Genomic DNA, 13,376 nt, shown 5'->3' with positions numbered 1-13,376 from the left:
AAGAGGTGTCCAGGAGATACATTTTTGAGACCTTGCTGGATACTTGACTCCCGTGTGTGACTTCATACAGAATTTGAGGTTGGGAGCCCCTCCTCTGAGGAGCTGTGCACACACCGCCCGGTACCTCCCAGCGCTAGGGCTGCTGCCAGGGCCCTGAGGCTTTCACGTTTTCTTCGCAGCTTTCTCCCTGGAAGCTGAATTTTCAGGTGTTTTCTCTACCCCTGAAGTTTAGAAACTTTGTGATAAGTCTCATGAGTCCTTCCTATTAATTATGCTGGACAGAATGACAGACAGACCGTTTAGGTCTGGGAGTCTCCACCCCTTGGTCCCGTGGACCTTCCTTAGGCTGTTGGATAGCTTCATCCATCCCCCATCCTCCCTCTGGAACCTCCTTGCTGCCCTGTGTGCCTCTGCTCTGGTTCCTCCTGTGACAGCCACAGCGTTTTCTCCGTGTCTCTTCCCCACGTCCTGGTCCGTGCCATCTTTCTAGAGACTTTTCCCTCACAACTGGGGCTGCTGCTGTCCGTGCTGCTGTGGTTGCTTACAGCTGGCAGGTGGCCTCTGGCCCATGTGTGGTGTGGATAGGCCTCGGGCCGGCTGGTGTCCCAGGCGGGGGGTCTGTGCTGGGCCCGTGTGTGCGACTCTCCTCCTCTGTAAGGGTGTGGTTTGGAGCCACTCCTGTGTGGTCTCAGGTGCTGGGCCTCCCTGGGTTCTCCAGAGCGACGGGCTGGCTGCCAGCGCCTCCCTGGCCGGCCGCAGCCCTCCTACCCTCTTCCAGCGTGGGCACCTTTTCTCTGGTACGGCCTAGTCTCTTCTTTGCCCTTGGCGTGGGAACCTCCCGTGTTTCTTTTTCTAGTGTCTTAGGGGTTTAGTGGAAGCAGAGGTGAAGGTTGTCCACCCTTTTCTGCCCTTGTTCTCACCAACCCCCTTGTAGAGGAGCATCGAGACTCCAGGGAACGTAACGTGTAGTCCAAACTACACGTTTGTTACAAGTTTGGCATTGCTTTCCTCCTCCCCACCATGTTCCACCCCAGACGGCCTACCGATGGTGACAGGAAAGAAGGTAAAAGCTCTCCCCCCAGCCTCCTGCATCCAGGATGTGGACAGGCCCTGGGGTCCCTGGGCCCGTGCTACCTCAGCTTTTAGTCTCTCTCTGCCTGCTCATTTGAAATACCCTCTGAGAATTTGATCTTTCCTTCACAGATACCATTTGGTATGAAAAAGTCTAGTCTGCGACTGTTTATAGTTTGGTTCACAAACAGCATATTTACAGTCTACACACGCGGACGCACACACACACACACAATTTCAATCTGCCATTTTACGCTTCAAACCAGCACTAGAATTCTAAGGAAAACTCAGTCACAGGTGCTTTCGCTGTTCACATGGTCTCAACCCTTTGCATGTGGCACTGGACCGTGTGGTTTGGAACCTCCAGCTCTGGCCTCTGCGACCTGGCTGTGTGCCTGGCCTAGATGGAAGTGGTTCTGGGGTCAGTGTGCGTACAAGGACCCGGAGGAACCCGCACACAGCACAGCCGACCTCAGGACAGGGGGCAGCACCAGCGGGATGGCCATAGGGCTGACGGCTGCCATGCACAGAAGGCACCCTTGGGGTGCCTCAGGCACCTCCCACAGCCCCCTCTCCTGGTGGGTCTCCTGCGTGGTGGTGGATTTAGATAAACAAGGCCTAAAGGGGCCACACGGTGAGGCCACATATTAGGAACCCATGTTGGGGCCAAAGTCATGGAGGGGTATTTAAACACAGCAGTTGGACAAAAACAGGATGGCCCTTTGGGTTTAGCACCCTTCAGGGAATCAGATGAAATCCACAGAAAGGTGCTCAGTGTCCCACCCAGGACACCTCCGCTGGACTTCTGATCCCCAGGGGTGAAGATGTCCTCCTTTTTTGTTCCCCTTAGAACATACCTGGAAAAAGGTTTAAGGAATGTATCAGCTCAGTCAGTGCTAAAAACGAAATAGAGTTTCATGCCTTTGATAACGTAGAAATCTTCAGTGTAGTTTTTTTAAAAAAAAATTTTTTTTTTTTTTCAACGTTTATTTATTTTTGGGACAGAGAGAGACAGAGCATGAACGGGGGAGGGGCAGAGAGAGAGGGAGACACAGAATCGGAAACAGGCTCCAGGCTCTGAGCCATCAGCCCAGAGCCCGACGCGGGGCTCGAACTCACGAACCGCGAGATCGTGACCTGGCTGAAGTCGGACGCTCAACCGACTGCGCCACCCAGGCGCCCCTTCAGTGTAGTTTTTAATAGCATTTTATTGAATTCTTATCCTGTGTTGTGTCCTTAAAAGGAGCTGTTTATTTATACAGCCTCATTTACACCTCATAATAGCTCGTGATCCCCATTTTATAGGAGAGTAAGGCTCAGAGAGGTGAGTGGCTTTCTCAAGGCCACACAGCTCTGAGCATCAGGCTACTGAGTTTGGAGCCTGGGTCAGCGTGGGTAGACTTGCTGCCGGGACTCTGTGCAAATGGTCTGAGAGTTTTAAGTGCAGGTAAGTGAAGCTGATACAGGGTCACCGTAGCCAGTGAGACTGCCTCTGGGGTGACTGTGAACATAGTTTGCTGAGCACCTGCTGGGGCGCCAGTGGCTGGGGAACGAAGGAGGGGCTCTGAGGGTACTGAGGGCGCTTCTGCAGGTCCACCTGGCGTGGTCCACAGTGCGGGGCTGTGGCCGCAGGGGTGCTGGCGTCTGCGCGTCTTCCCAAGCTGGACCCCAGGAGAAACTCCAGGCGCGGCCTTGAAAGAGACCCCTGGTCTCTCGCTGTTACTGCCACTTAAGGAGTGTGTTTGAAAACCAGGTAGCAAGAGTGCATGTGGGTGATGCTGCTTGCAGAAGGTACGATCCTGAATTAATGTTTCACGGGCCTGTGGCCGAGAGGAGATTAGTTCATATCAGAGAGAGGAATGAAGTCGTGTTTTATTACCCGAGGACAAAGTACCCTCATCCATTAGCTTCCCAGGAAGGCGGCCAGGACGTCAGGTTCCAAAGAGCAACGGGGCTATCCTGTGGCCCTTGGGTGGCTGTGTCCTGCCGGGACCCCCTTTGGTGGAAGCCTGGGCCCGTGGTGCTGGCTTCTGGTGTTCAGCCCAACAGATGCTCATGTTTATAGAGCTGGTGACTTTTCCTTGCTGTGCTCTGCTGAAGGACCTTTTCTGGACTGGGCTGTTGTTTCTTCTCCACAGGTACCTGCACCAGTCAGGGGCCCTGACCGTGGAGGCCCTACAGGACCCTGCCCCAGACCCTGTGGAGGGCATGGAAGAGGACATTGCTGATAAGGTAGGCCCTGGACCACCTGCAGATGGCACAGCCAGGCCTGAGGACATGCGACGGTGCTGCCGCCTTGGGATGCAGGCCAGGCTGGGGTGGGGGGTGCCAGCCTCATCAGAGGCCCCAGTGACTGTGCAGTGGAAGGAGCGTTTCCCGTTGTGCATGGAGAGGCCGGTTGTCAGCCGTATCTGTCTGTGGGCCCATCTGGCTGCACCGACGTGCAGGGACTCTGTTCCCCTGACTCCTGGAGGCAGAATCTGGGGGTGCTCGAGGTTTCAGGGTGGTGACCACAGAGCCAGACAACGTGTGGAGTCAGAGTTCCCAGAGAGTCCGTGTGGGGGGTTCCTTGGGGCAGGACAGCCATGCTGTGGAAGCGACCCCAAGTTTCTCAAGGGCCAGCTCAGCCAGAAATGAGGAGGAGTGGCACAATACCCGCAGCTCTTCCCGGGTCCCTGCTTGCTTCCTCCGTGAGCTGGACGGACCCCGGTCCCACCCAGTGGACACCGCCTCCTGATTCTGAAGCCCCTATGTCACTCCCGAGGTCGTCTTCCTGGAGAAACGGGTGTCGGAGCTGGAGAAGGACACGGCTGCCAGCGGGGAGCAGCACAGCCGGCTGCGGCAGGAGAACCTCCAGCTCGTGCACAGGTGAGGAGGGCGTCCGTGGCCCTGGCTGCCTGTCCGTGTGTGACCCCGCAACCCCCTTGCTGCCACGATGTGGCTCACACATGGAAGTGCCCCTCCACCAGCCACCGGGAGCCAGGTCAGGGGATGGTGCCAGCGGCCTCCCGAGCGCGGTTCCCACTTAGTGCTGCCCCCGCCCCCGGCGTGTGTCCGGCCCCAGGGGAGACCAAAGGGAGGCACCAGCTCACGTCTCAGAAGTATGGCGGCCAGCACCCAAGCTGCCTGCGCAGAGTGTCCAGGAGAGGCTGGCAGAGGCGGAGGTCGCATGTGGAGAGTCATGGAACTCTCTGGTAGGGTCCCCGATGTGTGTCCCTGTTTCCGAGAACCTGTCCTGGCCCAGATATGCCTGGAGATGGGCTTGCTGCTCTGTGACCGTTGCTGTGCTTGGTACACCTGTATCGTCCCCTCTACCGTGTCCTGTGAGGCAGATGCCACCTAATGTGCCATCTCGCAGGCGAGGACACCGAGGCACAGGCCATTGTCAGAGCCAGCCAGTGGGGCCAGGAAGGGTAGGGCCTCCAGAGCTCCTGCACTGGGGAGCTGGACCCACCCTGGAGCACGCGGGCTCTTGCAGGGACGGGAGGAGAGCGGGAGCCACCGGCAGACGGGATGCACAGTCTGGCTCAGCTGGGCATCCGTGCTGACCTCCCCCACCGTTGTTTTGTCTGCATTTTGGAACCACTCCTGCCATGTAGCCTCACACCCAGTATAAGGGAGGACGTGTCTCCTGCAGCATATGAGTTTGGCTCAGGAGCGTCAGCTTCCTGGGCTGTGCCTGCATGCAGCTGGGTGGCACGGGGACACAAACAGCATTGTGGGGACGAGACAGTGTGGGGAGGCCCTGGAGGCAGGGGGAAGGCTGGAGGCTCTGTCCTCACCGGGCGGCCTGGACCTGGGCCCGGGCCTGAGCCTGGCTCTGCCACACATTCTGTGATCTCAGGCTCCTCTGAGTAGGTGTTGTGAGTGCTCCCGATGGCAGGACACAGGCCCACGTGCACTCACGGCTCCAGGGGATGCTTGGCCCCTGCCGTGATATGTTCATCCTGGAAGGCACTGACCTTCCCCACCCGTCCTCTGGTCTCCTCTTTGGATGCTGAGAATTAGAACGAGTCGTGTTACTGCACGCATACTCCGTTTGTCACTTTAACAGTAGAAACAGGTTCCCTATGTAGTCGAGGGCCTGGGCTAGGCAGCTGCACGCCCTCCAGGCTCTCATGGGAGGGTCAGCCCGTGGCCTTGCTGCAGAGCTGGGTGGGGTCGGCACGCTCGTGGAGGGGCTTGGTTCCAGTGCTGCACAGAGCATCTGCCACATCTCTGGAGGCGCGTGTTCTCCCTCCTTGTTCGCGTCCAGAGGGACGTGGCTGGGCCACCGCACTCATTTCTCAAGCTGACCAGTGAGGCTTCATTTGTTCTGATGACACTTATCAGTTATCCACGTATGGAGTGGAAAGTCCACGTGCTGTGCCCCGGGGCTTGCCACGTCCAAACCTGTGGTATTTCTTTAGGTGTTGCCTGAGCTCTCCTAAAAACAGCATGCTTCTGCTGCCTTTCCCACCGTCCCAGCGACCCCACCCCACACAGGTTCTGGTGCTCAGCTTCGTACTTTCTGGATCACCACCCCGGATGATCACCTGGGGCGGGCGGAGAGAAGCAGGTTCTGTGAGGCCTCGTGTGTCTGCAACGTGCGTGTCCGCTGCCAGTGTGACTGGGTCTGGAGTTGTTCCGAAGCAGGGGTCCCCGGGACCCGGCAGGCAGGCTCTGGGCCTTCTGACCACACTGTGACCTCAAGCCTGGTGCTCCTGTTCTTCCTGCCCTCTGTGGGGTCTGAGTTCTCTGCCTGGATGCCGGAAGGGTCTCATTTCCTGTGCTGGCACGTGGTTTCCAACCTTTAAATCTGGAAGCTGTGCCTCCGCTTTGGGAAGGTTTCTAGAATTATTTCTCTGCACGGCTTGTTCCATTTTCTTATTTGTCTGAACTTCTGTTAATCTAACGTTAGACCTTCTGGACTTTCTCATTTTCTTTACTTTTCTATTCTCTTTGTCATTTCCGTCTTTTAAAATTCTAATATCCTTGTTTTTCTTCTTCAGCTCTCCTGTTGAATTTAAAATTTTTTCTTCTCATGTTTTTAATTTCTGAGAATCACTCTGTAAATTCCCTTCTGGTGTCCTGTTCCTGTTTCCTGGAAGCAGTGTCTTTGCTCTGAGGCCTGGGTTACAGGGCTTTCTCCTGCATGAGGTCCTTTTTCTCTGTTTGCTTTGGCCACTTTGCGTCAACACCTTTCCCATGGTGTCTGGTGATCTTGGGCTCTCCGTTCACTCTTACGTGTGAGGCACCCCAAGGAGGTTGAGAAGCCCTGTGTGCGTCGACAGCTTGTGGATGTGGGCTCCATGGGCAGGGCCCCGAGCCCTTCTCTCTGGGATGGGCATTCCCTGCTTCCTGCACGTGGGCGTGGTGGTCTGGGAAGGTGCCGGGGTCAGGGCCCCCATGTGCACGTTTCCTTTGTCTCAGGTTACTGCTAACACCCACCCGTGCCTCTCCCACGGGTGACCTGGGTGCTCAGCCTACAGTGTCCGTGCAGGGTGCTCCCGGGGGCGGACACCTGGTGGGCTTGTGCCCCTGGGAGGGTCTCCTGGCCACACGCCGAGCGAGCTTCCCGAGAGCGCTGGAGACCGTCCCTGCTGTCACAACTTTGCCACCATCTCGAGGCCCTGGGTGCGGGCATGGGAGGCCGAGGCTGTCTGGGGGATACGACCTCTCCTTCAGAACTGTCCTTGACCAGAGCTGTTGGGGGTGGGGTCGTCTCTGTTTCTCTGCTGCCCCCCCTTCCCTCCGCCTTCACAGAGCCAATGCCCTTGAGGAGCAGCTGAAGGAGCAGGAGCTGAGAGCCTGTGAGATGGCGCTGGAGGAGGCGCGGAGGCACCGGGAGCTCGTGTGCAGGATGGAGCGGGAGCGCAGCATCGAGGTGGAGAGCCTGCAGGCCAGGTGGGGCGTGCAGCCCCGCTGGCTGCCCCTCCCAGCACATGCGGTGTCTTAGAATAAAGCCGATGTTAGAGAGAGGGAAAGCCCGCGCGAGGAAAGCCGTAAAAGTGCTCAGTGTCACGATTCAAAGACTGACCCTACGTGGACGTCCTTCTGAGTCCGTCTCTAGTTGGGGTTCTCCTAGTCAGACCGCCAGGCCTCTTGCAGACAACTTGACGCAGTGCCTTTGTGCTGCTCCGGAGGTAGGAACCTTTGAAGAGTCAGGAAAAGTGGGGAAAACAGCGTGGGTTTGCACGCCCTGCGTGAGACAGCCTGTCAAGGCCCGGGAGCAGCAGCAGCCACCACGCGGGGTGTAGGCCGGACACGCGGCACACGCGTATGGTTGTCTCTGTGAGCGGGGGTCTTACAGCGTTGGGGAGAGAGAGCCCGCGTGTCCGTCGGCGGAGAAATGCTTGAACAGGCCGTCTGAGAGCTCCCCAGAGGTCCTCCCCAAGGGCAGAGAGGGCGAGGGCATCTGATGGCTCATTTCATAGCTGAGCCGGAGCCGCTTCCCGAATTCGGGACACAGCAGGTGTAACTAGATGAGCGGGTTTCCAGGCTCTGCAGCCCGAGTGTCCCTCCCCCACTCCTAATGCTGGGGTGCATTGGACTTTACTGGAGAAGAGCTCCTGTGCGTTTTTAAGAGTAGGGGTGCAGGAGGGGCTGCGTGCAGGGCTGTGTCAGCCACCCGGACACGAGGCCCCCTGGCATGTAGACACAGTGGGGTGCTGCTCTGGGTTCAGCCGGGCCCAGATTCCGGCTTCCAGAGGACAGAGAAGGGACGGGAAAATGCACCTGACACAGGACACACCCGGAAACACACCTTCACCAGGCGATCCAGGTCAGCATCACCTGCGGGGAGTCGTGAGGACTCAGACACCCGATCTGGTGACGAGAAGGGCACCTTCCCCCCCCCATGACCCGTCTCAGCACGAGAAACACCAGATCAACCCAGCGTGAGGGACACTACCAAATAAGTGACTAGAACTGCTCAGAACTGTCAAGGCCACGAAAAGTCAGGAAAGGCCGGGAGACTGCCACAGACAGACCCCAGGGGACAAAGCAAACGAGGCAGCGTGTGCAGTGTGGCCCAGAGACTGGAGGGCACGATTGGGAGATGACATGAAGTCCATGGTTTGATGACTAGTATACCCCGCAGGGCTGTGGTAAAGGTGCCACGTGACCACATGACGGGCAGATGCCATGCAGGAAGCAGTACCGGCCAGGCCCACAGGGACTCCACGCCATGTCTGCAACTTTTCTGTAAACCCCAAAGTATCCCCAACCCCAAGGGTATTTTTTAATGTTTGTTTAATTTTGAGAGAGAGAGAGAGAGAGAGAGGCAGAGCACAAGTGGGGGAGGGGCAGAGAGAGAGGGAGACACAGAATCAGAAGCAGGCTCCAGGCTCTGAGCTGTCAGCACAGAGCCAGACATGGGAGCTTGAACTCGTGAACTGTGAGATGATGACCCAAATTCAGGTGCTCCACCGACTGAGCCCCTGAGGTGCTCCCCCCCAAGTGTATTTAATAACTATCCCAGCGTAAGGGAAAGCTTGGGCCCAGAGCACTTGAGTGGTACATAGGGTCGGAGCATCTGAGGAGGCCTCTGTGGCTCCCTAGGCAGCTCCTGGCAGGGCTGCCAAGACACCGGGTCTCCCTTGCCCCAAGGAGCCACGTTTCCTGGGTTGAAGTCCCAGCTTTGTTCTTGTGTCCCAGGCTGCAGCAGCTAGATGAGGAGAACGGAGAGCTAAGGTCCTGCACGCCGTGTCTGAAGGCCAACATTGAGCGCTTGGAAGAGGTGAGCGGTCAGTGGGGAGCACAGAGTGGGTGGAGCCCAGCCCTGTCACACGTGGACACGCGGTCAGCCAGGCCGGCTCACGGGCCTGCCACCCTCTGCACCTCATGGGTCCTCTGAAGCGAGGCAGCCACACGGCCAGCCACGGGGTGTGACCAGAGGCCAGGAAGCTATGCTGCTCCGTAGCGCAAGCTGTTACCCTGGGCCCACCAGCCCCATATGGTGAGGACAAGGACAGCTCGGTCCCCGCCTGGCTTCCCAGCTTTCTCACGGATCCAAGAGTTCAGTTTAGATTAACCTGTGGTCCGAATCCAGGGATGATGTCCTCCAGGGGCTGACTCCAGCTGGACCCCTCGTGCCCTGTCCTGCAGCTGCTCACTCGAGAAGCCTCTCCTCCCCTCCTCTCCCCTCCCGGCCACATGTCCCCTGGGAAGCTCCGGACCCGGAGAACATCTAAGACCACCTGGGCTCTGACTCCCATGAACTATTCCCTCTGGGCAGCCGTGGGTCAGATCCTGCTTTGCGTGGATCCTTTCCGCCCTGCCTCGCCTGAGGGACAGTGTCTGTGGCCTGTGCAGACACCCTGCGCCAAGAGCACCCCAGGCGCACCTGCCGGCGCGGTGCTCGGGGTCAGCACTGCCCCAGGAGCACCATGCCCGGGTGATGGGATGGCTGAGACGCAGCCATTGTGGGCTGAGCCCGGGGGCCACGGAAGACTCGGGAAAGCTGTGTGGTTGGGGCAGCAAGGCAGGCTTATTTCCACAGGAGAAGCAGAAGTTGCTGGATGAGATGGAAGAGTTATCCCTGCGGCTCAGTGATGAGCAGGAGAACAGGAGGAAGCTGGGGGACAGGCTGAGCCACGAGAGGCACCAGTTCCAGAGGGACAAGGAGGCAACCCAGGAGGTGAGCGTGGCACCCGGTAGGGGTGGGACCTGCGTCCCTGCGTGGGGTCCGTGCCTGTGCCCTCCACATCCTGAGACCTGCAGCTGGCGGCCATGTGGTGCTGGGCGTGAGGTGGTGTTTGGGAAGCGGGGCTGGCATTGTCCTCCCACTCGGACGTGGCGCTCGGACTGACCCAGAGGTTCTGAAGCTGAGGGCTGAGCTGGCACTTGCTGCCTCGGGTGCCCGAAGGCCTGCTCACCCTGTGGTTGCCTGCAGTTGATCGAGGACCTGCGCAAGCAGCTGGAGCACCTGCAGCTCTTCAAGCTGGAGGCCGAGCAGAGGAGGGGCCGGGGCAGCAGCATGGGTCTGCAGGAGTACAACAGCCGCACCCGCGAGAGCGAGCTGGAGCAGGAGGTCCGCAGGTTGAAGCAGGTGCGGGCAGCCACACCCCTGTATCCCTGCAGAAGCTTCCAGGAGCCCAGCACGGGGCAGGGGGCACGCAGGGAGCTGGTGCCCGAGCCAGAGGCCGCTCCAGCCACTCCCCGTACGGGCTCAGCCACTGGCGGGGGCCCCCCGCCCCGGGAGTGACCCTGTCGTGTCCCCTATTCAGGATAACCGTAACCTGAAGGAGCAGAATGATGAGCTCAATGGGCAGATCATCAACCTGAGCATCCAGGGTGCCAAGAACCTCTTCTCCACGTCCTTCTCAGAGTCCCTGGCTGCAGAGATCAGCTCCGTTTCCCGAGATGAGGTAAGGCCCATCCAGGCCCGGCCACCGGGATGTGCCACAGTCTGTGCACCAACCCAGCACTGACCGCTGCTCTTCCCACAGCTCATGGATGCGATTCAGAAGCAGGAGGAGATCAACTTCCGCCTGCAGGACTACATTGACCGGATCATCGTGGCCATCATGGAGACCAACCCATCCATCCTGGAGGTCAAGTAGAGGCAAGAAGGCCCAGCTCGGTGGGCCCAGGACCCCACCCGCACCCAGGAGATGGCCACGGCGCACACACAGCCGAGACAAGCGGCTGGGCTGGGGTGCATAGAAGGGTCTGCACAGGGAGGAGGAACAGGAGCTCCGGGGCCAGGGCCCACGCAGGAGAGGGTGGGGCTGGGCCTGCTCTCTGCAGAGATGTGGGGAGCACGGCTCAGGCTCAGGCGAACCCCTCTGCGAGCTCCCTCTCATGTGGCACACCTCTCTGCTGCCCTACTTGTCAGGGAAGAAAGGAAGGACACGTCCCCACCGGGACACTGCCATCTGCATCTGCTCAGGGGCCCTCACCTGGATGGCACAGAGGCCCCAGGACCCTCTCACCAGACGTGGTGGCGTGGGAAGGACTGCCAGGCAAGGTGGTGCACATCAGGCTCTGGCCGGGAGCTGCAGGACCCCGGCTTTCCTGGGGCTGTGACTCTTGAGCTGCTCCGCCCAGCCACCCATCCAGAGAGGGCACCGCAGTCCAGCTTCAGACCCAGGGGCTCTGCAGCTGGCCACGCGGCTGTCCCCATGCCCCAAACCCTTGCTGCGGTAACGGGGCTGGGGCCGAGCCTCTGCTCCAAAATCAGGACTTGAGAGTCCCACCACATGGAGCATGCTCCCTGCACAGGGTGGGTCTCAGGGCCCCTCTGACTCCAGGTGTGGCAGCATCGTGGTGAGAAACTGCTTCCCCATGGGTGTGGTCCCCGGCCTCCTGGAGCCCTCCCCTCCCTGAGCACGTCTCAGCTGCTCTGGGTGAAAGTCCCGGTCTCCCAGGCCAGAGTCCACATGTCTGGCACCACGTTTCCTCTGGGAGTTTGAAGTCGCCGAAGTGGCCATCCTTCCCCGAGCTGCATTTTGGAGGAGGCTGGGTGGTGCGGGTTCTCTAAGTACATAGATCCGGAGCAGAGAGCAAGGCCCTCCTGGCAGCTTGTGGGTTCCTTCAAGGAAGCCATTGCCTGGCTCTGTGCCACCACCACCAGGCACTGCACCACCATGGGGGCTGCTGGGCCTGCCCCCACCCTGCGCCTGAGCACTGTCCAGGAGCCTCTGGGTGCTCCAGGTGGGTCAAGACCCCACACACAGACTGGCCACTGCTGCGTGCGAGTGCGTATGTGAGGGCGTGTGTGTGTGTGTGTGCGTGTGTGTGCGTTGCCCTGTGTCCCTCCATCCTCCGTGTGGCCCACCTTCTACACTAAGATTTAAGATGTTGCCTCGTATTGTACATTTTGGGGAAAGCCTTGGGTGTAAATCAGTGTAAACTTGGAGGAGAGATTTTTCTATCATGTAGAGTAGGTATTTTTTATAGATTGAAGGTTGATCAATTTTTTAATACTTCCAAGAGAGAAAACTATCTGTGTATACACATGAAATATATATATATATATGTATGATAATAAATACTGGAACTCTGCTTTCCGTGCCCAGCCCTGCCCCCGTGACACAGACTTGGATCTGTTTCTGTCCATCATCCAGCGGTACCTTAGCTGTAAATACGAGTTGCAGGGAGATGTTTCATGCACACACCCAGCTGTGGACTTGCACAGTGACCCTCTTTCCTTCCCCTTGAGAAAGACTTTTCAGGCAGAGCAGTGGTGACCTGGATGCTAGAGGGCAAGGCCAGGACGCTCTCACCGAAGATTAAAGCTGTCTATACCCACTGAGGCCGGCTTCTTCCTCCGTGGGGTCTGAGGGCTGGGTGGGGGTGCCGTGGGCCTCGCCTGGTCCCCCAATGTATTTGGGGGTTGGAGGCTTTGCGCCACGTGAGCTCGGACAGCAGGAGACCTTCTGGTCAAGCTGGCCCTTCCTGGAGGCCCCAGGGTTGCACCTCCAGTCTGGACCCCCAGCGGAGCTCAGCCAAGGGTCCCTCCTGGGGCGGGGCCGTGTGATGGGGCTTTGGGGACCATGGGTGTTCATGGGAGGACACAGCCCGAGTATAAGCTGGGCTGAGGGGTTGCATCGCAGATCTGGGGCTCCTCAGTGTCTCCATGGGACATGTAATCGGATAAAGAACAGGCCGGGGGGGGGGGGGGGTTGGGTCACGCAGTATACCCAAACTGAAAGCACAGGGGAAGCACAGGTCCCGACAGGATTTGGCTTGAGTATCAGGAAGAAGGTCAGGCTGGGTGCCCAGGCTGAGGAGGAGAGCTCAAGTGCCACCGTAGTCGGGGAGGACAGTGAGAAGGTTCTATGGGCAAGTGACTAAATCTAATTTGAAGTGGGGGTTGTTGGCCAAACCCCCCAGCCTCGATTCCCCAGCCCAGGTATCCACAGGAGCGGCAAACCGTGCATTTACCACATCCCTCGCGCTAAGCTACCTGCATGCCAGTCACAAAACTGAAAGACAGGTCCAGGGAAGACCAAAGCCCCCACCCCCAACCACCCAGCAAGGCACCAAACGGGCTTGAACCCAGGTGTGCTGGCCCACCGGGCCAATAACCTGAGGGCCATGGGGAGGGGACACGGTCTGGCCTGTGGTGAGCAGGGGCCCCAGGACTCCTCTCCAGCTGGGGCTGCAGCAGCCGGACTCCAAAGGGTCACCAGGGTCAGGCCCTGGGAGCCCTGGATCCTGTGTGGGTGGCAGTGAGGACACAGACTGTCATCCTGCACGTGGCCCCCTTGCCCCTGGTCCAGCATGTGCGTACCACCACCGAGGGTCCCTGTGCCCGAATCCCGCTAGAATCTCCGTTCCTTGAAGGTCTTTGGGTATGTTGTCTACTGCTGTCCCAA

General features: G+C 58.8%; 1 protein-coding gene across 1 annotated transcript in view; it reads left to right on the top strand.

Moving 5' to 3' along the window:
• RAB11FIP3 (RAB11 family interacting protein 3) overlaps positions 1-12,060 on the top strand; it is a 79,565-nt gene extending 67,505 nt beyond the window's left edge. Inside the window, exons 7-14 of the mRNA XM_045460783.1 lie at positions 3,210-3,303; positions 3,836-3,939; positions 6,817-6,957; positions 8,710-8,791; positions 9,554-9,691; positions 9,947-10,102; positions 10,281-10,421; positions 10,503-12,060. Of these exons, the coding sequence (XP_045316739.1) occupies positions 3,210-3,303; positions 3,836-3,939; positions 6,817-6,957; positions 8,710-8,791; positions 9,554-9,691; positions 9,947-10,102; positions 10,281-10,421; positions 10,503-10,616 (970 nt within the window). The 3' untranslated portion in view covers positions 10,617-12,060. The remainder of the gene's footprint in view (positions 1-3,209; positions 3,304-3,835; positions 3,940-6,816; positions 6,958-8,709; positions 8,792-9,553; positions 9,692-9,946; positions 10,103-10,280; positions 10,422-10,502) is intronic.
• The last annotated feature ends 1,316 nt before the right edge of the window (positions 12,061-13,376 follow it).

Source organism: Leopardus geoffroyi, chromosome E3 (genome assembly GCF_018350155.1).
Source record: "Leopardus geoffroyi isolate Oge1 chromosome E3, O.geoffroyi_Oge1_pat1.0, whole genome shotgun sequence".
NCBI classification, from domain to species: domain Eukaryota; kingdom Metazoa; phylum Chordata; class Mammalia; order Carnivora; family Felidae; genus Leopardus; species Leopardus geoffroyi.
This window is presented reverse-complemented; position numbering and strand designations above follow the sequence as displayed.